The sequence below is a fragment of the Choloepus didactylus genome, chromosome 2, assembly GCF_015220235.1.
Source record: "Choloepus didactylus isolate mChoDid1 chromosome 2, mChoDid1.pri, whole genome shotgun sequence".
Lineage (NCBI taxonomy): Eukaryota > Metazoa > Chordata > Mammalia > Pilosa > Megalonychidae > Choloepus > Choloepus didactylus.
The window spans coordinates 241,174,594-241,201,647 of NC_051308.1; the positions used below are offsets into that span (position 1 = coordinate 241,174,594).

The 27,054-nt window shown below is 40.4% G+C and overlaps 1 protein-coding gene across 9 annotated transcripts in view; it reads right to left on the reverse strand.

Moving 5' to 3' along the window:
• The window catches only part of RERE (arginine-glutamic acid dipeptide repeats), a 771,648-nt gene that overhangs the window by 49,524 nt on the left and 695,070 nt on the right, over positions 1-27,054 (reverse strand). For all 9 annotated transcript variants that reach the window (XM_037828609.1, XM_037828611.1, XM_037828612.1 and 6 more), the window contains one exon: positions 22,815-22,895. In XM_037828609.1, the coding sequence (XP_037684537.1) occupies positions 22,815-22,895 (81 nt within the window). The remainder of the gene's footprint in view (positions 1-22,814; positions 22,896-27,054) is intronic.

Sequence of the window (27,054 nt, forward strand, 5' to 3'; positions counted from 1 at the left end):
ACTCAGGCACAGAAAGAAAGCCCTGAGGAAGAAGCCAGAACTCAGCAGAACCTCGAGGAGAAAGAAAACATGGCCGTATGCAATGCCATGTGAAAGAAAAGCTAAGGACAACGGACGGCTGGCAGCTAGCCCCAGAACACCAGTCTTTGAGTAGAAAGCATCACCTTTTGACACCTCGACTTTGGACTTTTCTAGCTTTTATACTATGAACCAATTCCTGTTGTTTAAGATAACCCACTGTCTGGTATTTGTTTTAGTAGCTGGGAAACTAAGACATCAACCTATGATAATTCTCTTATTCCTATCCTTTAAGGACACAACATTAACTCCTACCCACAGGAGCTGGCACAAGTGGAAGGAAAGGCTTTGGGATGACCAAGGGGGCCAGGATATCATTTAGAGTGCATTCTGTGAGGGGCAAACTTGAACCCCAAATGCTAGATCTGAATTCAATGTAGTGTTTGTTGTCCATACAAAATTCAAAAGCTGATAAAGCCTAAGAATAATGTGACTTGAACATGACAATGAAAACTCACATAAAAAGTATCTTTCCTCTTGGAACCAGTTCCCTATTATCAAATCCTCTTACTCTTGACTAGAGTGATGGAATTTGACAGGAATGCAGCAGAATTCTAAAGGCTGCTCAACTACAAGCAAGATTTTCATCTTCTTTGCAACCATGGATAATAACTCATGCAGACAGCAGTCTAATAAATCTGGTTTAATTTTAACAGCATGAAGTATTGCCCATTATTTCTCTATGTAATTATACTCCTGGAGGAAAAACAAACAAATTAAGTAAAAAACATTTTTAGTGAGGTGAAATTCACATAACATAAACCATTTTAAAGTGAACAATTCAGTGGCATTCAGCATGTTCACAATGTTGTGCAACCAACACCTCTATCTAGTTTCAAAACATTTTTATCACCCCCAAAGGAGACCCAGTACCGATTAAGCAGTTTAAATTAAGTTTGTTTTTAAAGTTAATACTTCTTCTGATACATCATGCTTTCTCCGCAAAGTGTTAGTTTATTCACTTTCGATCGCAGCTTCTCATTTTAAAGATAAGGAAAAATTCAATGGGTAGTGGGGAATCAATACTCAGAAATATAAGCTTTCCAACCTGTCATGTGATTTTATATGACCTGGTAAAAAGCTATGGAGAGCAAAGTGTGTGTCCTCTGTAGGAGGAAATAACAGTAGCTAATACCTACTGAGTGCTTACTGTGACAAGACACAGCAACAGACACAGCTTAACACAGTGGCTAAGCTTGAGCACTCTGCAACTCTGCAGCCACACTGCCCAAGTCCACATCTTGCTTCAGTGTGAACTCTTGTGTCCTTGGGGCAAGACAATGTACCCTCTCTATCTCAGGTTCCCTGTATCTAATATAAAGATAACAACAGTATCTCATGGAATTGCTGTGAGGATTAAATGAGTTTAAGTGCTTGGAACAGTGCCTAGCACTGAGAATGCAAATAATGCTACCTGTAATCATTGCCACCTAATATAATTTTCACCACAACTCTGAGGCAGGTTCTAGTTAGGGTCCTATTTTACTAGTGAACCTTTAAATTTTACAATGTCTAAGAGATTTATAAAAAGTCCCTAGTGAATGAGCTGCAGAGCTGGGCTTTGAACCCAACTTGGGAGTTCTATTTGCTTAGCAAGTATTCTGTTAAATCTATCATGGAGCAAAAAATTCCATATCACATTTACCAAACTAAGCAAAATCACAAATGATAATGTAAAAAAACTTAGTATGTCTAAAATTTTGTAACCAAAATGGCAGCTAACCCAATCTTGCCACTCTTTTGTTTGATGTTGGCTCCTCAGTTCTTTCTCTAAGCCTTAAAGATACATGCTCTTCAGAAATGCCGATCACATTTGTCTTCCACATGCCATCAGTCCCTTGGTCTTTTAGTCTTTTCCATTCTCCCTGAGCACTATTCCCGAACTTCCCGTGCTCAACACTCAGATCCCCAGACTCTACAACCTTTTGGTATTTGTCCTTTCTGATTCCAGATTCTTTGTTCTCCAACACACACTGCTGTCAGAATAATCTTCAAAAAGATGGAGTTTAACTTCCAACTCTAATTCAGTAATGCAAATATTTCTTGAGCAACTGTGTGCAAGGTACTATGGTAAAGATAAATATGACCAAGCAGCCCCTGACTTCAGCTCCATCCAAAAAGAGAGGCACAAAATCTAATTCTGTAAGACAAAGCAGAGCCTAAGAAAGGCACATACTTAATGGGGATGCAAAGGAGGGAGAGATGACTGGAATTACATCTCCTTTAAGTTCAGGAAAGGATTAAAAAGAAGGAAACTAAGTTTGGAAATGTATAGGGTATTCTACCTAGAGCAATGTGGGAGCAGGCATCCTGGACAGGAAACTGCAGGAAAAAAATACAGAGGACATGGACGGGAAGCCGGGTGTTTGGCTAGGACTTGAGGTGCATGAAATGTAGGAAATGAGGCTAGAACAGCTGATTTGGGCTGCAGTAAGGGTCTTGAGTTAGTATTTAATTTGGCAGACAAATCACCATAGCTCACTACGATGGTACACTCCAGGGCAGCTACCAACCTGACCACCATCTAACATTCCAACATGGCATGTCACCTTATCCAGTCCCGCCCTCATTTCTCATCATGGTGCTTTCCCTGCCCTGTGTACCTGCTCAGTGCTTGGTTCTCAAACTCTCCTCAGCTGTAACTTTATCTTCCCCAACACAGATAAGCATATCATTCCTCAAGGCCCAGGTCAAGCCTCCCCTTCTCCCTTAAAAGTGTTTCTCAACCATCCCGGTCTAAATCAAGACTGCCTTCTTTTAACTCCTATGAGGATTACTGACGCTGTAGTTTATTTGGCAATTAATCACACAGTGCTTCTAACAATTCTGTTATTGGTCTTAAAATTTCTCCCCCTTTTTCTTATTATTTAACACATGTTTATATTCTGACTCCCCAGTGAAGTGCTCTTTATAACCCTAGGAGTGTGTGTGTGCATGATCACCACAAAATACCATGGATTTCATCCAGTGACTCTGAAGATCAGCTGGGGTAGAATCCACCAACCCACGGAATTTAGCACAGAGCCTTGCTATACTATGAATAATTGGCTATTAACATAATAGTTGTGATTTTTACTTTATGTATCAATAAGAAATAGGTACATCAATGTACATTCTCATTAGGGGTGCATGGGAACTGCTGTTTCTCAGTAATCTCACCTATACTTATCACTGAAAGACTTAGTGTGAATCTGAAGGTGTGAAATAATATTTGTTGTTTTAATTTGCATTTTCCTTATTGCTAGTGAGAGATGAATGACTTTTCCTGTTTATTCAGACTTCCTCAAATAAGACTTCCTGTTCTTACTTTTGCCCATTTCTCTCCTGAACTGGTTGCAACTATTACAGACTTATAGAAGTTCTTTGTTCCTTCTAGATACTAATCCTCTGTTACATGTGTTGTAAGTATTTTTTCTCAGTTCATCCCTTTTTCCCACTTTGTTGATGGCTTCCTGTAAGGCACATTTTTAGTCTTAATACAGACAAATATATTATCACTCAGAGAGCATAAAAATAGTATATTTTCCTATAGTTTGGAAGTCTTGTTTTTCACATACATGGCTTTAATCTGTGAGTTATGATCTTTTTTTCCCATATGCTCAGCCAATTGTTCCCAAACCATGTATTGAACAATTTCTTAATTCCCCACTGATACCATAAAGTTCTGCTTCTGTTCCGTCAAGGATTGTCTATTTTGTATTATTACTGCACTGCCTTAATTACTCTAGCTTTACAAGTCTTACCTCACAGGGCAAAATCTATCTCCTTGTTCTTTACTCAATTTTCTGGTTATTCTTGGACCTTTATTCTCCCATAATCAGTTTCTAGCTCCACAAGAAATCTTGTTGTGATTTTAAATGAAATCATATTGAATTGACACAGTAATAAAAGTGAAGATAACTTTTTAATGTTGAGTATTTTTATCCGTCAACAATGGCATACCAACTCTTCATTTACTCAGGTATGTTTTTTTTCTTCTTCTTCTTTTAGGTCTTTTTATTTATGTGTTCTAAAACGTCTTTTTCTTTTTTTTAATAAAGGCTTTAAATATCATTTGCTATACATATTGGTAGGAATCTTACGTTTTCTGTTGCCACTGTGAATGGTATTTTTAATCTATTATATTCTCTACTTAATTAATGTAATGTTGGTCCATAGAAATACCACTGTTTTGCTGTTTTTTATCCATAACCACTGATATTATTCTTTCAACCATAGCAACTTTTCTATATTTCCATTTGTTCTATTAAGTCTTTAGATTTTCTATGTAGTTAAGCATATCATCTGCAAATCACAATTTTGTCTCTTCCTTTCCATTCATATCTTGTCTATTTATACAGTTTGACTACACTCTATAGAAATTTGAATACACAGTCTAATAGCAGTGACTATTAGGCATCCATTTTTTGCTCTTGACTTTAAACTGAGTACTCACAAAGTTTCACCTAAAGTATGAAGTTTCATATATGTTCTTGGTAAGTATACCTTTTCAGATTAAGGATGCTTTCTACCATTTCTAGAGTGCTAAATATTGTTACTATAAAAAAACATTAAACTTTACTGAATGTATTTTATGCAATGATTCTGATGATCACATTTGCTTCTCAGTGCATCATATTATGTGGCAAACTGCATTTCCAAAGATGGCTGCAACAACAGCTCCCATCCCATATACTATTTTTTATAAATGCAATTTTATTGAGATATATTAGCATTACCATATAATCCATCCAAAGTATACAATCAATGGTTCACTGTATCATCATATAGTTGTGCATTCATCACCACAATCAATTTTAGAACACTTTCTTAAAATAAAACAAAACAAAATAAGAATACCCAAAACACTCCAAAACCCTTTCCCCCCCTATTATTTATATATATTTTGTGGTTATTTTATTACTCATCTGTCCATACACTGGATCCAGGAAGTGTCAGTCGCAAGGTTTTCACAATCAAACAATCACATGATAAAAGGTATATAGTTATAGAATCATCATCAAGAATCAAAGCTACTGGATTATAGTTTAACGGTTTCAGGTATTTACTTCTAGCTATTCTAATACACTAGAAACTTAAAGGAATTTCTATATAAAATGCATAAAGATAACCTCCAGAATGACTTCAACACTCTGAAATCTCTCAGCCACTGAAACCTTATTTTGTTTCATTTCTCTTCCCCCTTTTGGACAAGAAGGTTTTCTCAATCCCATGATGCCAGGGCCAGGCTCATCTCTGGAAGTCATGTCCCATGTTGCCAGGGAGACTTATACCCCTGGGAGAACTGTCCCACGTAGGTGGAAGGTAGTAAGTTAAATCCCAAGTTGGCTTAGAGATACAGGCCACATCTCAGGAACATAAGAGGTTCTCTGGGGGTGACTCTTAGGCATAGGATAAGTAGGCTTAGCTTCGCCATTGGAGAGGTAAGTTTTGTAAGGGCAAGCCTCTTGATCGAGGGCTTGAGTTATTAAATTGGGAGCCCCTATTGCTTAAGAGAATAGCACACCAGGTGGGGAAGTTTAATATTTCCTCATTTTTCTCCAGCCCCCCATCAAAAGATGGAGCGTAAGATCCTTTCCCTTGAATCTGGATTGGCCTTAGTGACTCTCATGTGGCCTAAGTGATGCTGCATGACTTCGAAAGCTAGGTCAGGAAATGGTCATAAAGCTTCTACTTATCTCTCTTGGAACACTCCCAGTCAGAACCCAGAATACTGTGAGAATCCCAAGCAAAATATCAGTATAGACACTCCAGCTGCAGTCCCAGCTGAGCCCAACCTTAGCGAGTCACTGTAGCCGAGTGCCAGACATGTGAATAAAGGCCCCAGCTGTGCATGCCACCCCTTACCATTTGTGTCTTCCCAGCTGAGGCCCCAGAAATCATGCAACAAAGAAAGTCACCCTCAGTCTGCCCTGTTTGGAATTCCAGAACCACAGGACCTATGAATATAATAAAATCACATTTACATCACTAATTTGGGGTGGTATGTCACACAGCAATAAAAACGGGAACATATCTACTAGAGTCTCTGATGTTGAGCTACCCTTCCATTCTGGGATAAAACCTACTTGGCTACCTTGTATTATTTTTTATATATTGCCAGATTCAGTTTTGTAATATTTCACACAGGGTATCTGATGCTTCTGTTACTGAAGTCAGAGTCTGCCCTTTAATTTCCCTGTCTTAGAATGTACTTACATGGTTTTGGTATTAAGATTAAGCTGACTTTGTAAAATATGTTGTGGAGCTTTCCTTCTCTGTCTAGTCTCTGAAATTCTTTGTTAATTAAATATCTGGTAAAAATTCATATATAAAACTGTCTGGGTGCTGGGAGATGGGTGTTTAAATTACTGCTTCAATTTCTTTAATGATTATTAGTATATTCAGAGTTTCTACTCTTTTTTGCAACTATCTTTTAAATTTTCCTGTTTTAAAAATTTTCATAGTCCCTTTTTTTGTTTCATGCATGTTTTTAAAAAATTCTACATTATCTGTACTGGCTCTTTTGTTTCTAACACAGTTTATTTGTGCCTTCTCTTCTTTTTTTCTTGATTAGTCTTGCTTTGTCTATTTTATTGGTATTTTAAGAATCAACTTTTAGTTTTATGTGGATCATCGCATCCTTTTTCCTCCTATTTCCTAAATACCTGCTCTTAACTTTATTATTTCCTTATTTGTTTTTTTTGGTTGTTTTTTTCTTAACTTTAATAAAATATTTACCGTTTTAATTTCCAGTCTATTTTTATAAAAAAAGTAAATATTTACCAGTCTTAATCTTTACAGAATCATATTTCCATAAACCAGGTAAGCCTTTACTTCAGGTTTAAGGAGATGGGAAAAATGAAAGCTTGAGCCATTACTCAAAATGTCTTAGAGATTCTGAACCAAGATTATTAATATTTAACTCCCTCCTTCCACAGTAATTACTGATTAGACTATACCATTTCACTAGTCATTCAATATAATCAACTCCTGAATAACAGGAGTAGGACTGAGAAGAAAGGAGGACGAGTCAGTGGATAAACCAAAAATCAAAGGTAAAACAAACCAGGCTTAATGACCCGCTCAGCTATGTACAGTGAGTGGCAAGCAGGACGGCAGCAGACTGATGCTGACTGCTTAAACGGTAGAGGGAGAACAGCTAGGTGGTTGGCCCAGATGTGGCCCCTTAGGCTTGGCTCCTTGAAGATGGCAATCAGCTCCACTGGCTCAACTGCCAGAGCCAGAGGTGAGGACTCAGATCCCTGTACTATTCTTCTCCCTCTGGATAAATTGACCATTGATAGCTTTTTGGAGGTTGGGCAGGGGGTGTTATTCAAAGCAGCATAATGGTTTCCCAGAACAAGAACTTTAGGATAGGTTAAAACACTGAAAAGAATGACAATCAATGGTCAAGAGTTTGCGGGGAAGCAGGCACTCCTGGTGGGAGTGTAATCTAACATAATCTGTGGTGGACAATTTGGCACTAAGTAATGAATGCCTTAAAAAGGCACATATACTTGGAAATACAGCCATTACATGTCTAGGGATGTATCTTGAGGAAATAAATGGTCAAGAACAAAAACAAGACAAAGCTATTCCTGAAGAAAAATTTTTATAACAGTGGGGAAAAATAGGAAACTGGAAATAAATGTTCAAAATTGAGAGTTGGTTAATAAAATTATATCTTTTAAAAATACAACCATCAAATAAGATAATACAGATATATGTTTAATGGGAAAGGTCACATACAGTTTAGTTTGGTTACAGAACAGAATGAGGCTATTTCTGTTTAAAATATATACTGATACATGCTTAGAAACAGTCTGAAGAATATGGACTAAAATACAAACTAGTGGTCATCTCCTGGAGACGGAATTACTGATTTCTTCTTTTCTACTGTCAATTTTCCTGTGTTTTCAAGGAGGAATAAAATGACTAAACACACACCCTTTCCCTTTCCCCAACTTCCAAAGGATAAACTTAAGTGTACTGAGATTTTCACTGCAATGGAAGGGCTGTGGATGACTCTGACAACCAGGTAAGTTTTAAAGAGGGGCAGCAGTAATACAACTTCCATCATAAAAATTGCGCATGTTGAAGTACATTTAGGGATAAAGGGATAATAGGTCTTCAACTTACCCTCAAATGACTCAGGAGAAAAAAATCATACACACACACACATACACATGAAAAGAAAGAGTTAAACTAGTGTGAAAAAAATATTAACACTTGGGGAATCTGGGTAAAGAACATATGGAAATAATTTATACTCTTCTTGCAAACTTTCTATAAGTCTGAAATTATTTTGAACTAAAAGGTTTAAAAAATAATTGTGCATGGAATAATAACCCAAACTTTTTGAAATTACACAACTGGTATTACACGTGCAAATATGCTTTGTGTGTGTATGAGAGAGAATAGTTGGAGATATGATCTATAGAACCTTCCATTACCCACAAAGAAATTTAACAAATAAAAACCTAAGCCTCAAACATCTACTTCATCAAAACAGACAATAACAATGGTTAGAACTGTTAAATCAATGGAAAGTTAAAGAACACGGAACGTAAAAAGTCCAGAAAGTGATGTCTGCAGCATTTTAGGGAGGATCAGTTACCATTAGGAAGCACAGCTCAGCATATGCTCTTTCAGTGGCCAATTTCTGTTTAGTGAATGGCACACTTCAAGCGCAGAATCTGGAAAGGATGAAGCTGTGCTGGTCATTACAGAAACTGGTCATTTTGAAAGGGACAGGCTCCTAGGACCTAACCCTGAAGGAAGCAAGGCCACATTTTTCCCAAGAAAAAGACACTGAGCAAACTGAACTTTTCCTCTCAGTGCCCCTTGCTAGATTATGAGACAGTCCATGTCTTAACAGCTCTAGGATACAGAGAGAGAACATACACTCACATTTCATCACTTTAAGTTAGCCAAGGAATCCCACTGTGAATAAAGAATTTATTTGACAATAAAAATTCATCCTAAAAACACAAACCATGTCCAAATCCAAGCACTCATCAGGGGATTCTATAGGTGAGCCTACCTTGAAGGCCCTGCTCCTGGCTCAACCCCACTCCCTGACCTGGGTGGTGTCTGGTGAGGATACCATTTTTAATGTCCGTGTACCTCATTTTCTTCACCTGTGCAAGTGAAGTGGCAGTGGAATCCCTCACAGGCATATTGGTAAGACTGATGAATGTCTGTAAAATGACAGCGGTTGAAAAGAGCTATAAATACAAAGCCAAAGCAGTATTAAGAAAGTTTTTAAAGCTGCAACCATTTCCTCCTTTTGATATGGAGAACCACAAGGAAGATTAAAGGAGAGGCACTGTTTGTTGACTGCTGCTCTGAAGGCCTCCTCCCTCTACCTGGCAGAAACCCCAAGAGAGAGCTACCTGGCTTTTTAACTTGACTAACAATATCTCAAGACAAGTTATACAATGGTTTCCTGGAACACCTTCCGTGGGGGGTGGGATGGGGGGACACGGGGACATAGTTTGTTATATTCTTCCATGAAAGCTAGCATTAAAAGTAGAAGGCAGCCTCAGGAAGAAATATGTAGAGGAAAAGGAGTTCACCCTTGTCTGTTTCTGCCACAAATGCCTGACACAATGACTACCAGGCTGCAGCAGCTTGCGTAATAAAATGCTTAACCTTGGTTAAGCTAACCTCTTTATAGCCATAAAAAGGTGAGATGTGGGGTGTGTGGGGTGGGGTGGGGGAGGGGAGAGCAAAATTAAGCTTACAGGAAATAAACCTAATCAAAGGCAAACAGTAACAAAGGGCAAAAGAAACATTTCTACTGTATCACATTCCAGAGGCTGGCCAAGAGCCCAGAATTTTCATTAGAAGTCTTCAAAGAGGAGGAGAAAAAAATATTTCACAAAAGCATTACCAAGGCCTCAACCCAGGATGCCCTGCTGTACAAGCAAAATTTGTGAGAGGTCAGCCTTTCAGAGAGTCAAAAACCCAGTGTGCGGAGCCAGGCAGGCCTTTTATATAGTAGGAGGGATTCCTGAAACCACTGCTGCTATGTACTGAAGTCTCAGAGCTTCACAGATCATTAGAGGTTTCTGAACCACAGAGAAAGAAGGGCAAAGTTAAGGATATAAATCAAAAGTTCCTCTGGGATGCACAAATGCCTACTTGGACCAGGCTTTCAGCACAAATATCCCCCACATTAAACAACAGGGAGGACTTTTCAAAATAAAAGCAGAAAAAAAATTCATTTTGTTATAAGCAATGTGCTTTCTTTTTTGGTTTAAAGGTTATATGTGCTATAAAAGATGACACTAGTCCTGCTGGAGGAGTGGAAGGCTGGGGTGGGGGTGGGGGATGGGGGTGATGGTGAAAGACAACAAGTACGCATAAAATCAAATGGAGAAATTCTATTTGGGGACACCCTGAATGAGAAAAAAAGGCTTGCACTATTTTAGGGGTAGGGCATAAAGTGGCGGAGCAGTTTGAGAAAACAAGTTCTATCACACTGTCTACTTGCCATCTTTGCCTAGGAATTGAAATAATTTTCCCACAGCCAGCAAGATTTCTTGTTTTTCTTGTGCAACATACAGTTTAAGGCTTGGGGAAACAAACCATGTCATCTTGAATGCAGAAATGCACCTTTCTTCAGTTAACATTAGCTGTTTCAAAACTAGCAGAGGAGTACAGCATTTGAGAACAGGAGATGGTCATCAGGATCTGTGTTTATCCAAGACAGTGGTTATGAAGCTATATGTACCTTCTGACCTTGCTGCCGTATTATATCCAGCAATAAAAATGCTCTACCTACTCAGACTGGATTAGCCTGTTACAACAACCAGGTGAGGCTGCAGGGAGAAAAGTGGAACTGCATACACTCAATCAGGACACATTAATGGTATTGTTTTGGGGGTACTCCTGCCACCAATCTGGAAGGGTATGAGGAAGAATTCAGGGAAGAGAAAGGCTCAGTGAAAGACAGAAAATCCAATTTGGAAAACTGAGAACAAGCACTACAACAGTGATTTAACCTTAAAATCCAGGGCTTCCAATTTAGTCTATGAATTGTACGTTTCCAGAGTGTTTATTTATGAGGAGGAGAGCTGTGTCATTCAAGCTTTGTTTTCAACAGCTGGTTTGAAACGACAGCAGCAAACAGATGAAGGTTATGAATGATATCTTCATCTTCAGCCATAGTTTACCAAAACATTTAGGGTTTGCAATGCTGTATCAAATAACATCTTTTACTATTATTAGCATATTCTCATTGTGGGCAGTGAGAGCTGGGTTACAAACGCTAAACTCAAGATGTGGTCAGCTCAACAGAATAAACACAATCCATAATATGACTCCGTTACAGTAGCAAGTGTGTGCTAATGCAGTGGACACTGAATTGACACACAGGCAGGACTGCCTGCCGAGTGACCGGAGGGCCAGGGCACGAGACAGGAGCCCCATTGTGTGCTGTATGAGAAAGGTCCCAAGGGGATCTGCTGGGATGGATGGGGGTGGTGGTGGTGCAGAAGTATGCTTGAACAGCATGGAGCAGAAGCCTGGGCAGGGACACACCAACCACCCTAATACATGAGGACAGGTTATGGCAATTTTTCTCTGTACCTCCAAAGGACGTGACTAGAACAATGCATGAAGGTAAAGTGATTCTGATTTCAGCTCAAGAAAAGGATGACATTTCAAACAATGAAACTGTCCAAAGGTGCCAAGGTTTCATGTTACCAGCTGCTTAGGAGCCACAGGGAAGCCACTTTGTCAGGAATGCTTTAGAGGGATTAGCATTGGGAAACACCTCAACAGACAACTAGGATGCTTCAAGGGTCTTTCTTTAGTAAGGCATTTCAAACAAGTTTAACATTTTAAAACACCGATTCTTCGAAAAGCTTCAAGCTCTAACTCTACATCTTCCAGGATGTACTCAATTTCCCAAGCCCTCATCTTCAGTTCCCGACTCCCATTAACCCCTAATGTCCATACCACACAATTCAGACTTGGTTTCACTCCAACTTGCACTGTGGTAACCAAATAGTCTTATTTGGAGAGATCCCCAGGGAGTAGAACCATGTCTCATTTTCTCAGCTAAGTAAGCTCAGTTAAGTGCTTGCTGAGCAACTGTTATTAGGAATAAACAAACTTTTTACATTCACCCTATATAGTGTAACATCCTACCTAAATTACTGACTTCTAGAAAAACTGTCCAACAAATACATTGACATTTGGGAAAATAGCAATTACAACAGAGTATAGTGTAAAAGAAGGTAATACTCTTTAGTTTGGGCCTAAAACAAACATTTTGGATAAATGAACACACATTTCTATTCGCAAACTTGTACATCTAAACATAAATGCAAAATGGCGATATAAAGAGGTATTATTCATCCTTTCACCATATCAATTCTGACTAATTATCTGGTGGACATAATTTGATACAAAGGCATATGGATTTTTCTCTTGAGTCACTTGGGAGGTTTACATGGATAAAAGAAATACAGGCTTCAAGTTTTGGAAAGTAAATTCATTCTAAAGAACAGAGCCAATTTCAGAATTTACAAAAAAGTTGTTTTTCTCTTTTAACCCACATTCTCCAGAAAGTCTACAGAGTTTTGTCCAGAATTCACTAGCTACCTGTTGTACTATGTTCAAATTGGCCATGTATACTGGGCCTATTTATTCTACGAATTGCTTCTTTCTCCAAAGCTAAAACACTTCCCTTGACAACTTAAGGCTATCAATCTCTGACTGATTCAATGTACCTCGTTACCACATCTCCAAAACTGAGCATGTATGGGAAAGAGAAGCAAACTTTTGACCTTAGGAGGCATGTACCTAAATCAACAATCACCAAGCCCTAAGGCACTGGACATAAGCTGCTCTAGCTCTCTAAAATAATCAGACACACGAAAGTCACTATTTCTTGTCATACTCCAGAAAAATCCAACTCCTGCACATGGGAATAAAGAGACAATCACAGCAGGTAAAAATATATAATCAAAGCATCATAGAAGGAAATTTCAATCTATCTGAATATTCTTCATAACATCTTCAGTGATGTTTCACTCAAAGAGAAAACCACAGGATAAAAGTTCCTGAGATTTTTTTTTTGAGACAATAAAATGGCATATGACAGTGACTCACTAACAGACTGAAAGAAAAAAAAAATCCGTAAACAGAGGAACCTTCCAAAGCTGCAGAGATCTGGTAACACTGAAGCTTCTACCTCCTTTGGCTCTTACCTCCAACACACACACACACACACACACACACACACACACACACACACACACACACACACACACACACCTACTTCCTCCTCCCTCTCTTTAGATCATAATGATCATTCTGAAGTCAAGATACAATTGGCTAATGGCTACTGTATTGCTCAAGACAATACTTTACTATTCTTGATTTGCTCTATAAACCTGCTGAGAAAAATAAACAATGGGTTTCAATCTTATAATCTAGAAAACAAAACTACATGCACTCAGCAGAGCTGATTCACTGCCCATAATAAACAGCACGAGAAGGTCCAGTGTGACACAAGGAACCACAAGTCTTAGTCTCTGGCCCCTTGAGTTCACATGGATGCTCCATCCATTACACATAGTAAAAGGCCTACGCCGTCCAAGTGTCAGCCAGTCTTGAAAGCCAATTCAGAGCAGATCATGAAAACCACCACAAGAAAAAATGGGGTAAATTTTTCTTTAAATTTGTTGTGGAATTTTAACCTACTTTTAGGACCAGTAATTATATATCTGTGGTTACAATGCAGTTCTATCTCATTAGTCACACACACACACACACACACACACACACACACACACACACACACACTTCATCCTTAAAAAACATTAAGGGCCTATAACAAAACATGAAGAGACACTAAAAATGAAGTCCTTGCCCAGAGGCCTTATATTCTATATAAATACACACATATGCACAGAAATGCATGGAAAAAGAGAGGAAGCAGACTCCAAAGTCCAGGACTAAGAGAGATAAATATCAATTTTTAAAAGGCTGAACAAAATAAAATTCCACCGAGAGAGAGGACTGGGCTCTGTGTGTTACAGCAAGAGGCCCTCAGAGGAAAGGTCTTTCTTGCTTTCTGGATGTGCAGCACAAGTGGGACCTCTATAAATGAGCTCTGGATACTCTCAACAAAATGACTAATTCAGTCACTTCCCAGGGAAGAACACAAGCCCAGCTGGCCCCTTCATCTGACTGTGAGCCCCCTGGGTAAGTGCTCCCTCACTCACTGGAACATCCCATCCCATCCAACAGTGCATAGATACCGCATTATCAAAGGTTCTCAAAAGAAAGTTCCCTCCAAATTCCCAACTTTGCCAATTCTGATGGCTTATACACCTCAATGGCCACATTCTGGAAATCACGATGTCATGATTTAGAAGATTCAGAAAAGAGATTTAAGAAGACAAAGATTTTAGAAGATTCAGAAAAAAAGACTTAAGCAAAACAAAGAATCGTATTTCCAAAGTGGAAAAAATAACAAGCGCCATTAATACTGAAATGCAATTGGAAAATTAAACATCTTGAAAAGAAAACTTAGCTTGATGGAATTCTGGTGTCCCAAGAAAGGTTTCTCCTGCATTTTCCTATTTCCATAACACAACAGTTTTCAAATTACAAACAAAAGAAAAAAGGGAGAGGGTTAAGAGGGGAATGGATGTCTCTTCCATTGGTAAGCAGCTATGAATAAGACTGTAGTTAATGTTGTATTTTACTTTTCAAAACAATACAATTACTTTTTACTCTATTTTTCTAAATGAATTACTAAAGGGCATAACTAAAAAAATAAGATGAACATTAACCAATTATTCAACAGTTATAATTTCAGATCCATTTTAAAACTTATTTTTAATGTCAGTTTTCTAACAGATGTATGTTTTAAACATCGGTAAAGTTTTCAAAGTCAAGATAGGTTCACAGAACTTCGAAGCCTAAAAAAATATTTATTTATGACATAAAATGTGAGCTCCAAGAGGACAAACACATTGAATATAACCATGATAATAACAACTTTCAAGTCTTTTTAAAGACCATTTCAAACCTTCAATTTGTTTTACAAGCCTATAAAATGGTCAAGTCTATTTAGGCTTAAAAGTCATAAATGCTTCCTTCCATCTAAAAGTCATCTAGGTAGTAAGACTAGTCAAATCATAAGAAATACAGGTTAGCAAATACCAATAGTAAATAAATAACCCTCATCCTTGTAAGCTGCATTTTGTTCAACAACAAATTAAAAGTCCAGACATTCTTCATTTTGGTGCAGTTTCTACAGGAACTACATTTCATATAATTAAAGCACTCTCATGCCATTCCCACAAGTTCTAAAAAGAAAAGGTCAAAGGCATGCTATGAGGTTCAGATTGAGAACAAGAAATATCCGAGGCCCTTGGTAACAAAAATCACCTAATTTTTAAAAGCCTCCTTTTCCCCCCCAACATCAGCACCAAAAGTTTCTTATATGCAAACTGCTTAACTGCTTCACTTACACAAGGGGATTAGCCAATCTCTCTTAGGTTACTCTAATCAAAACTGGACCTTTGCCCAGTCAAATATCCATATAGTTTAGATTATCAGAATTAATAGATTAAAGCCTCTGCTCCACTTTAATGGGAATAAACCTTTTGCACTGGAATAGCTATAGGATCATGGTACTTGCTGCCAAAATGCAGTGCTTGTTTATACTGGCAATCACTTTTGCCTTGAATGGAAAATTCCAGCTCTGTCTGTATCTACAGGACAAGTTAAGAGAAAAGGTAGGGTATATATATATGGATGTCTCTTTTTGTGCCCATCTTGACAACCCTCCAAAGTACTTCTATTTCTCTTCTGTATTTAAGAGGTGCCAGTGAAAGAAAGAAAAACCTGGAAACACTGTAGTATTAAAGAATACATAAAATTCAATATATCAATAAGAGAAGGCCATCCTTTCAAATAAAGATTTCTGTTAGCAACTAAGACAGGGCCTAGCTTAGCCTAACTCACATACTGTGACAGCATGCCACAAAGGTAAAGAGAAGGATGACAGCTTTTATATGAAATAAGAGTTAAAATTGTATTTCCAGGAAAAAATGGAAGTGGGAGATGGGAAGAAAGAAGCTATATTAAGATATTTTATTAATCACAGTGAAAACAAGCCCAGATATTTTTCTATGTTTGAAACACTACTTAATAGTTTGAAAAACAAAACAAGCCCTAATAATGAAACAATTTACAATTTTAACAGAATAAAGACATTATTTAAGAATGAATATGTTTAGGATTTGCAGGTCTACATGATTATAAACAGCAATCTCCTAACCTTTAATGTGCATTTGGATCACCTGGGGAGAGCTTATTAAAATGCAGATTCTGGTTCAAAATGAAAAGGGTGGGGCGTGGGGCTGAGAATCTGCAATTTTAACATCCCCAGTGATGCTGCTGCTTCTGGCTTGCACATCCTGGCTACTGTGAGGAGTTAGGATATACAGTATTTGTAGCAGAGGCACGAGGTTTAAAACCAGGGACCTTCTACATTGTCACTGTGGCTATAACATATCTATATGTTCTCAATAGTAGCAACCTATTCAGGAAGTCTATACTTTGTTATGTAACATTAGATGAAGCATTACCAAGGCCAGAAAATTGTTCAGTTACATTCTGAAGTCAGAACATTTCATGCTGAAAGCTCATACTGAAATGCTATTTTTAACCTCTTAATATTAGCAATCTTGATTACTCAGTCTTGAAGCCCTTTCTCAACAGTATTTATTCTTTGCTGGGGGGATATTCTCTATGCAAAAGATATTTTGCATGAACAATTAATATTCTGTTGTTATGTATGTATTTAATAGATTTCATTCCCAGAAATGTGGCTGAGAAAGGTGGTAGATATTCATATTACTGCCCAAATAAAAAAATTAAATCTCTAATACTTTTCATCCCATCATTCAAAGTTTAAAAAAAAAAAAAAAAAAAAAAAAGGCATCAAACCTACTGCCCCTTTGCTGGGCTCTTGGTCCCATTCAAAAAATAGTGACATTTTTTTTCAATATAGAAAACCAAGATAAATAAATCAATTTTCAACTCCCCATTTTTGATCTTCTTACAAGACTGAATTATTACAAGAGCTCCTCTCTGGTCTCCATCTTCCACATGCTGCTCAAGAACGCTATTGTAGCTCAGCTCAGATGCTGTCACTTCCCTCCTTAAAAGCTTTCAATAGGTCACCCCACTATCCACTCTTTGGAGAGAATTCAAGATCCCCCACAGTCTACCACCTAAGTCCTATGCCTGAACCAAGTCCTATACCACCAGCTCATGCAACCTGCTCTCCAACCATGCTAGTGTACTTGCTGGGCACATTTTGCTATTTCTTGTCTCCGTGCCTGTTCCGGTTTGCTAATGCTGCCGGAATGCAAAACACCAGAAATGGATTGGTTTTTATAAAGGCAGTTTATTTGGTTACACAGTTACAGTCTTAAAGTCATAAGGCATCCAACGTAAGTCACCAACAATCTGGTACCTTCACTGGAGGATGGCAATGGTGTCTGGAAAACCTCTGTAAGCTGGGAAGGCATGTGGCTGGCGTCTGCTCCAGAGTTCTGGTTTCAAAATGGCTTTCTCCCAGGACGTTCCTCTCTAGGCTGCAGTTCCTCAAAAATGTCACTCTCAGTTGCTCTTGGGGCATTTTTCCTCTCTTAGCTTCTCCGAAGCAAAATCCTGCTTTCAACGGCCGTCTTCAAATTGTCTCTCATCTGCAGCTCCTCTCAGCTCCTGTGCATTCTTCAAAGTGTCCCTCTTGGCTGTAGCAAGCTTCCTCCTTCTGTCTGAGCTTATACAGTGCTCTAGTAAACTAATCAGGGCCCATGCTGAATGGGTGGGGCCACGCCTCCATGGAAACTATCCAGTCATTTATCACCTACAGTTGGGTGGGTCACATCTCCATGGAAACACTCCATCAAAGAATTACAATCTAATCAACACTAATATTTCTGCTCACACAAGACTACATCAAAGATAATGGCGTTTGGGGGGACATAATACATTCAAACTGGCACAATGCTTTTGCCCATATTTCTGCCAGTGGAAAAACTGGGAAAGTTGCTTTTCCTCCACCCTCCCAACCATGGCCTGTCAAAAACATTCTTCCTTCAAGGCCCAGTTCAAATGCCACCACCTCAAATTAGGCTTCCAGAAGCCACAGCTTCAGAGCTCACATTGTGTGGCCTGCATCTCCACCAGAACCCTCAGATTATGGCAGATATGTAAATAGGTCATCTTCCCCACTGTAATGTCGGCTTCCTGAGGGGCAGGGATGGCACCTTGCTTTTCTTTATAGAGCCCTCATTCTTTACAGTGCTCCATGGGTATCTAACATTTTAAAAAGTTTGAACTATACAGAATGTTTAGCTCTGAACAGAGGGAGTAGAAAAGAGTTTCTAGTGTAACAAATTTTAAGGTACAACCATCTGGGTTTACAAATAACATGAACTTAACCTCTATTGAACGAGGCGTTCAAAAATAAAACTGGGAGAGAGGAGAGATACTCAAGGACACACGTCTTTTCATCTTCTGTCTCCCTCTAGCATCTAACATTCTGGGGACTTCTCTTCTCTACCAAGTCAGGACACCGGAGACAAGAACAGCAGTGCCAGGTCACTGAGAAAGTATTCCTTGTCTAGGATCAAATGCTCTCTGAAGGTGTGGGAGCAGCAGCATATAGAGGGGCACACAAGGTCAGAATCCAAGGGCACCATCCAGGTGAAAAAAGTCTTCGGTACAAATAACACAGAGATGTTCTGAGTGTGAGAGAGGACAGATGTATGTACAAGTATATACTTATATAATTATCTCATGATTTTGAAGAAATGGCAATGAATTTAAAAATAAAACAAAAATTATTTTTGAATCATCCAAAATAATTCCCTTCCAGATAACCAAGAGGTTATCTTCCAGATAACTAACATTATCCCTTCCAAATAATTAAGCTAAATAGATTTCCTATCTTTTTAGGTGTTAATTTAACATGATAAGAGGCCATGTAATTCATCTACCCAATGATAAAGGGGCAGTGGTCAAAGCAGAACTTAATAGGCCTGGTTCCCCATCAAATTCTCAGAAGCTCAGCCACAGGACACTGACTGTGATTTATACCAATGTACTAACATCCAAACTCTGATGTGGTTTAGGCCAAACAACATCTTGAGAGAGAAGAGGTATTCAGCCAAGGTCAATCTGAGATGCTCTGCTGTAATTTCTTACTGTACTTTACCTACTAATTATACGTCTTTCAAGTATATTGAGGGGAGGCAAATGGTTACAGAGAAAGGGAGAATGGGAAGAAAGATAATAAACTACAGGATATTTGCACATGATTGATATTAAAAGACATGACTTGCATTTACTCTCTTGGGTACCACAAGGTTAACACATACTACCCATCCAACTAAACCTCTATAAACATGGTTTTCCGGGCAGAGCCACTATTCCCATTTCAATGGGCAGCAGTGTTCAGAAAAAAAGTCAGATTTAGCTCCTGTGTAATAAACACAAGAAGCCAAAAGAGCCAGGAAAGCTGTTTATGTCCATGCCCACCAGGAACCTCTCTGACATAACTGCAACTGAATGAACTGGTAAGAATGAAAGTCTTCTCAACAAAGCTCCAAGACCCAGGAAACATATTCTTTAAACCAGGTACTGCCTTCTACCACTTTTCGTTTTCCAGTTATGAGTACAGACAAGACAGATGAGTGAAAAGCAGATATTTTTTTTTTAAATGCAGGTTCAATATTTTCCATAGAATTTAGCTACTTTGTGTAGTACTGGATGTAGATGGGAAGAGCAATCGTTTTCAAATTATTTATGCATTCTTTGTAGACATTATCTCATTCAAGTGCTCCTAACAATTCTAGAGTACAGGAATTATCACCCCATTTTACAGGCTCAGAAATGAAAGGGCAGAGAGGTTGAATAACATGCCTAAAGATCTCAGAGCAAGTGGCAGAGAAGGCACTTCACATGAAAATCGAGGAGTAGGAATCACCTCTTTACTCTCAGGCACAGCAGACAAAGATGTCCAAGCATTTTATAAAAACTGGAGCACCTACAAAATTCTCATGCAAAGAAACACCATTATAGAGGAAATTAACTTCCCACTTCTTGACAAGATTTGACCTGAACTTCCCAACGAGCAGCTCAAAACAGACTGCACAGTTACAAGAGATGAATCCAGTACTGTAGTTATGGGCTGGTCCGAGAATAGAACACGGGCCTGCTGACCCTCACTCCCATGCCCAAACAGGCAAGTGTTCTTCTGGAGGCTAACACTCTTCTGATGTTTCAAGTCATTTGAGAATAACAAAGAAAGGAATTAATAATTCTGGTAGACAAAAAGAGGATGCAGAAAGTATCTAGATTAGATGCATTTACTATAAAAAGGGGAACGATATTAAAATTTCTCTACCAGGGAAGTTTTAAACTAAAAACATTGATACAAGCAGAATTTCTTATCTTCTGCAGCAAAAATGACAAATAACCTTTGTCCTCCTCTCCCTAAAGGTTATGAATGACTAGGTTAGCTATATTGATAACTAAGGAAAATGTGAGATGAATGCCTGCTCCAGGTGATTAGACTACCTATTGATTTACCCTACAATCCACCAAACCTCTCCTAGTTAATGCAAAAAACAGTAAAACACTATGAATGTCCAGCAAAAATCATACGCCAAAGGCCATAATAAACCCTCTACTGAGTTGGAATAACCTCTCTTATCAGTTCCAATGACCATGCCCTGATGAAGAGGCTGGAAATAGGAAGACTGTTGGGTGCCAGAGCAGAAGGGAAGAGAGGAGCTACGTGGTGGAAACAGGGTCATCAGTGGAATGATGGGGAAGGGTCTTAGGAAGACCTGAGTCAGCTCAAAAGGTCGATGTTTTGAGAACTTCTCTACAAGAGGGAAAAGACTATTTATTAACCAGACTTCATCAATAAGAATAAGGGACAACTAAGAGCAAGAAGAAAAACATGAGAAGAGTCTTACCTAGTTAAGTTAAAGGTTATTCAGAGTCACTTCCACCAGAAGATAAAACACTAGATAAAACTGTCTAGTATTCTCAATTGCTAGCAATAGTTTTTAGATTTAATGTTTAATCTCACTATTATAAATTAACTTTTTTAGTACAGAAAGATAAAATAATTTTTGACAAATGTATTAAATCCTGCAAGATTTGCAACTTTTAGCAGAGCACAGGGATAGCTAAAACTTGAGTTGAGAGGTTACAATCTGGCCGATAACATCTTCAAGACAAATCTACTGCTAGATCTCTCATTTTCACTCAGCTAAACCAAAATTCCTGCACCTTTGTTAAAGGTACTTTATTTTTAAAAATGCAAACTTCAAATAACTGAAATTCCTCAGAAAACTTTAAAATATCTGTCACTGTCCCACCTTAAATACTCTTTCTGTTCTAGGAAAAGCAATAAATAAGTTGATTATATATAACACACACATTTTAATATATAAAGTTCCTCCCTTTTTCACCATTCTCAATATGACCAGTCTAAGAATATTTACATGCACAATAAGTGTTAAAAGTTTTATCTAATTATCATCTGATTGATGAAAACTACTAATTTATAAAAGTATATACCTGAGATCTCAGAAACCTTCTTTACCCTAGTATGTCACTATTTTAAGGTCCTCTACAGAAAAAGTGCCCAGAAATAGTTCAATTTTTTTTAACAGGATTGAAATTGAATAACAGGAAATCAGTAAACAACACCCAATTAGAAAATCAAGACAAACAAACATACCACCCACTTTCATAACAGATATTCTTTATCCATCTCCCCCCTCTACTCCATAAAAAAAGCAGCTCTATGTTTAGACAGATTAAATATCCCTCCCCCTATCCCCTAAAGTCCTGAAGGGCACTTCCGGTTACTGGGCCTGCTGCAGCCACAGAGATTCCGAAGCGGCTGGTCCTCCTCCACCCAGTCTCCTTATTCCTTAACCTCCCCCCGACTCCTCCAATACCACCTGCAAATTTGGGAGGGCAGGCAATTATAGGTAAATGAGACGATTCCCAGCATTCTCTTCATGTAACTTCACTCTGAAGTTTCCTCAGCAAACTCTCCTACCCCAAGTTTGTCAAGGGTATTACTCAGATTTGACTCCTAGCTTTATAAAGTACCAAAGGATTTTTTAAAAGTCTTATTGAAGCAATTTGTAAGAACCCTTATGCATTTGTCCAATGAAAAGTGCAAACTTCTAGGGCCAGAATACTAAAGAGTTAAAACTCCTCTTCAAAACATAGCAACGATGAATAAAAGAAAAGTCCCAGTAGAACTCAAAGCAGATTTGGCTACAAACCTCTTAGTTCTATCGTTTGGTTTACTTGATGGCTTTTGCCAATTACCAAATCAAACTAGTGATAAACGACATTTCCATTTCATCCACTGCGTTTAAAATTAGATGTTAATTAGTTAAACTACTAACTAACCCTCAGGAAGACCTTTCTGCTCTTACAGATACAACAGAAGTCCACTTTTCTCCAGGGGTTAACGTAATATGCGGCTTTACCATATAAAATCATGAGCTACAATTAAAAATGAAGGAAGTAAAATGAATAGAATCCTAGAAGCCAGCCTGAGTCCCAGCACAGTACAGGGTTAAAGGAAACCATTTCATAAGATCAAATGCAGAGAAGCACCAGGAGCAAGGAGGAGAAAATCAAGTTACATAAAGTCCAATTGTACTCACTGTTTCCTTATTGGGAAGCAGCTCTTTTCTAATTCTGAAGAAGTTCTTGCCGTACTGCCTGAGCCCCTTAACGAAGCGTTTCTGTGATAAAAGAAACAACAAATGGATGTAAATACCAAAAACAAAACAGGATGTCAGCAAAGCAAAGATATCTGCAATCAGCAGAATAACAACCACAAAAAGTCTTGGCGCTAGGGAATATTGACTAAGCTCAGAGAAATATTTCAGCAGCACAGCTGGGATCCCTGGCCAGAGCAGTCCCCTAACAGTTTTCATCAGACCCTTATCCTATGCACACCAAACAGGGCACCACGTTTAAGAGAAGGGCGTCCCGTGTCTGAAGCTAAAAAGCAATCTGTTCCCTCAGTGCCATCAGATAGTCTGCAATGGTCCACGAAGATATAAACAGTATATGTGCTCCTTGTTTCAATAAAACAGCACAAGTGCTTTCCACCTGAGAACGAAGCTCCCCAGAAGTGGAGGAGCAGAACCAAACCTGGTGACTTTTCTCCAAAAGGGCACTTGAGGCGGTTAAAAAGCCCTTTTGTAAATCCAAGGAACTCGCCAGGAAAGCACCGATATCGCTGAAGCCCAGTAAGAGCCCAAATCCCCGCTTGGCCTGCCCTGCCATCTCCCTCAGTAAAAGCTACTCCAAGCCACGAAATAAAGAATGGCCAGCACCTCGTCCTTCCTCCTGATGCCCCTCCCCACCCCCGTTTTCTTAGTCTCAGACTCGTCGCCAAGCCCGGCCCGGAGACTTTCACTTTGTCCCATTACTCCGGGGCAGACTCTCCCTGCCCCAGAGGGGCAGCTCCCCGGACTTCCCGACCTCTACCTCGGGGCTCGTAGCCGGGTCCCGCGCGGCCACCCCACTGCGCTTCTCTCGGTCGCGTAGCCGCGGCGGCCCCCGGCAGCCACAGGTAAACCCGGCCGGCGCACTGAGTCCGTGGCGGCGACAGGCCGCCCGCCTGTCACTAGGCTCCAGCTCTTCAAAGCCGACGGCGGAGGCGGCTAAGAACGGCTCGGCGTGTGACCGCGGCAAGGCCGCGCCGGGGGCCCGAAGGGCGCGGGGCTGGGGCTGGGGCTGGGGCTGCTGCCGCCGCCGCCGCCGCCGCCAGGGGAGGAGGCTGAAGCGCGGCGCCGAGCCCGGCGCGGCCATGGGCGGCTGCAAAAGGCGGCCTGGATCGGCCACCTTCCGTCCCCTTCCGGCCCCTCCCGGGCTCCCCCCCAGCCCCAGCCCCAGCCCCAGCCCGGCTGCAGCCAGGGGGCGCGACCGGCCAGATGACCCCCACCCCAGGGATCTAGCCGGCCGCGCGGCCAAAGCTTTTCAGGCCTTCAGCGCTAAGGTGTTTCCTCCTTTCCGAACAGGAGTAAACTAAGGACAGCAAAGCACAAAAACTTCCTCCTACCGCAATGAGTGCGAAGAGAGGGCACCCGCAGGCCGCGGGGCGCTCCGCTGGGCACTCAGGGCCCTTCCCGCAGAGCTCTTTTCGGGTCGCCGGGCTTCCACGCCACTCTCCCGGCGCACATAGCAGCGCGACGGCAGGGCTCCCACTGCTCCGCGACGCGGCGCCTCTGGCTGCAAAATGAGGGCTTGGGCCCCACGACCCCTTCCGGCTCCGCGATGCTGGCCTCCTGCCCGGCCCCGGACATTAGCCCCCACCTCGCAGGGAGCCCTTTCACAACTAAATCCATACGGAAGCTTCCGGGCCAATAAATCACCTGCCCACCGGGAGGGAGAGTCCCTCCCACTCCCCGTGTTTGAAGACTTGGATTCAGTCAGCCCGGCAAATTCATTGAGGGGCCAGACTGCCTGCAAGATTTATCTGGAACCTCCTACTGCATCCTCGAGAGTTCGGCATATTCGGCTTTCACTCTTTTCTAAGATATGACTCATCATTGTCAATTTTCAATATAATTCAAGTAGTTCAAAGGAAAAATCTCTCAAGGCACAAGAAAAGCAAGCTCTCACTCTCCTAGTCTGAAGAAGAGTGACCTTTCGTTACTTGAAACTGTCATTCATATGATCAACGCACATCCTGGGCTGCCATGCTGTAGCATCTCAAGATGCAGATACTGACAGGGATGAGATAGCAACTGCCCCCAAGGAACTCCATCCCGACGGAAGGCCGACAGGTAAACAGAAGCAGCAGAGGAACAAAGGGTGGTGGGTGGAGCTAGAGGAGGAAGCAACTTCATTCTCCTGCTGATGTCCTAGAGGAAGTGACAAGGAAGAACTTGAGCCTGCCAGGTGGGCTCCAACAGGGCTTCAAGCAAAGGAGACAACCAGGAAGGGCATGCAGAACATAACGGGAACTGCAAGGAGGACAGAGTGTGTAAAATGGAGTGCCAGCAGATAAGACTGAAGAGGCAGTCAAGATCAGGATGCAGAGAGCCTTTTAGGCCAAAATGAAGAATTGTCCTCCTAACTGTAGGCTGGTAGGAAGTTTAAAGCATAAATGTCACGTGAAAAGGCTGGATTAGGGATTGTTCCAGTGGCAGTGTGGCATATAGGGTGTGGATTAGGGACAGACTGGCTGCAATGCAGAGACCAGCTAAGGAAGCTTGTGAGATTCTGCAGCTCATACCTGCAGCAAAGGTGCCAAGGAAAGAGATAGACTGAGGTGGCCTTTAATAGTCCAGAACACATTCAGCAAGGCAGTGAGATGTAGGCCAGGTTCTAAAGGATGGATAACATTTGTGGAGGTAGATGGGAGGTAGGAAGGCCTCCCTGAAGGACATAGGTGGAGAATGGAAGGTGAGTTATGGGAGAGAACAAGTCTAAATGGAGCTGAGGTGGGCAATATGGCATAAGTCAGATGGTGTAATGGCAGGGCCATGACATCTGAATGTGGGCTTGATGCCAAGTGACATACAACAGGTTTACTAGGAGAGGCAGGCATGATGAAGACAGCATCTGAGAAAAGTTGATTTTGGGGCACTGGGATAATATGGGGGAGTTAGACAAATTTGACTTCAGATCACAATTCTTCCACTTAAATTTTGATGTAATCCTCTGAAACATCAGCCATTAAACTAACATTTATTAAGCACCTACTTTTTGCCAGGAGCCTCACATATATTACTTAGAATCCTCACAACCTAAGAAGAAAGTGCTACGATTAGTCCCATTTTACAGATAAGGAAGCTGAGGCACAGATGGGTAAGTAACCAAACCAAAGTCATTGAACTCTTCAGAGGCAAAGCTAGAATTTAAATCTAAACAGCGTGGTTCCAAAATCCATGCTCTTCACTGCCACATTTTCTGTAAAATGCAGATAAGAATCTACAGTAGTAACCACTTTCTGTCATGGAACCATTATGTATGGCTCCACCCTTTCCTGTTGGCCCCAACAGCAAATTACCAAGTCATCAGTATTCTTCCTAAGAAAGGTCATTCAATGCCCTCCTTTCCTGCCCATTCTACTGTAAGATCCCAGGCCAGGCCCTTATTCCTCTTTCCTACCAGCTAACCTGTTTACTCATCTCCCCTATTTTAGAGACCTCTGCTAAAGAATTTTTCAAAACCACAGATTTCAACATGTGAGTCCCACACTGTCTTGCCCGCCCCCCCCCCAAGAATAGCACTTAAACCTCTGCCGTATGACGCTTACATCCTTAGCCTTGAATTCAAAGCCCTCCAAGATCCCGTCCCTGCCTATCTACCTTTCCAACTAGATGACCAGTATCACCACCTGGCTCACACTCTGACCTCTGTCTGAACTGCAGATGCTAAGGGGTCTTTTTAAACCCTCTCCACAGCCTACTCAATATAACTCCAAAGTCTACCCCAAACCCATACTCAAATACTTCCTACTTCAAAATGGGAGCTTCCCAGACCACTCTTTCCCATTCATTTGGCATTTATTAATTTATTTTTATAATACCCTATTTACCCAGTCTATGAGCTCTGAAAGGCCAGGAACTGTATGTTATACCACTTTGCCTCCCTACAGCACTAGACAGCTGTGCTCCCCAAGTATTTGATATATAAGTGAAAGAAGCCCTGAGATGATGAGGGCCCAGGCTAGGGTGGTCACAACGGAAATAAACTGTTAAGAGCAAAAGAGTCCATTCTAAATTCTAATGACAGAGTTGACCTTCTTGGCTCCACGACACCAAACTTTTCTGATCTTCCTCATACCATTCAGCTTAATTCTCTACTCAACCTCTAAATGCTGGAGTCTCCCTACGGCTTTGGTATAGGCCTACTCTCCAAACTCCTGCCCCAAATGATCTT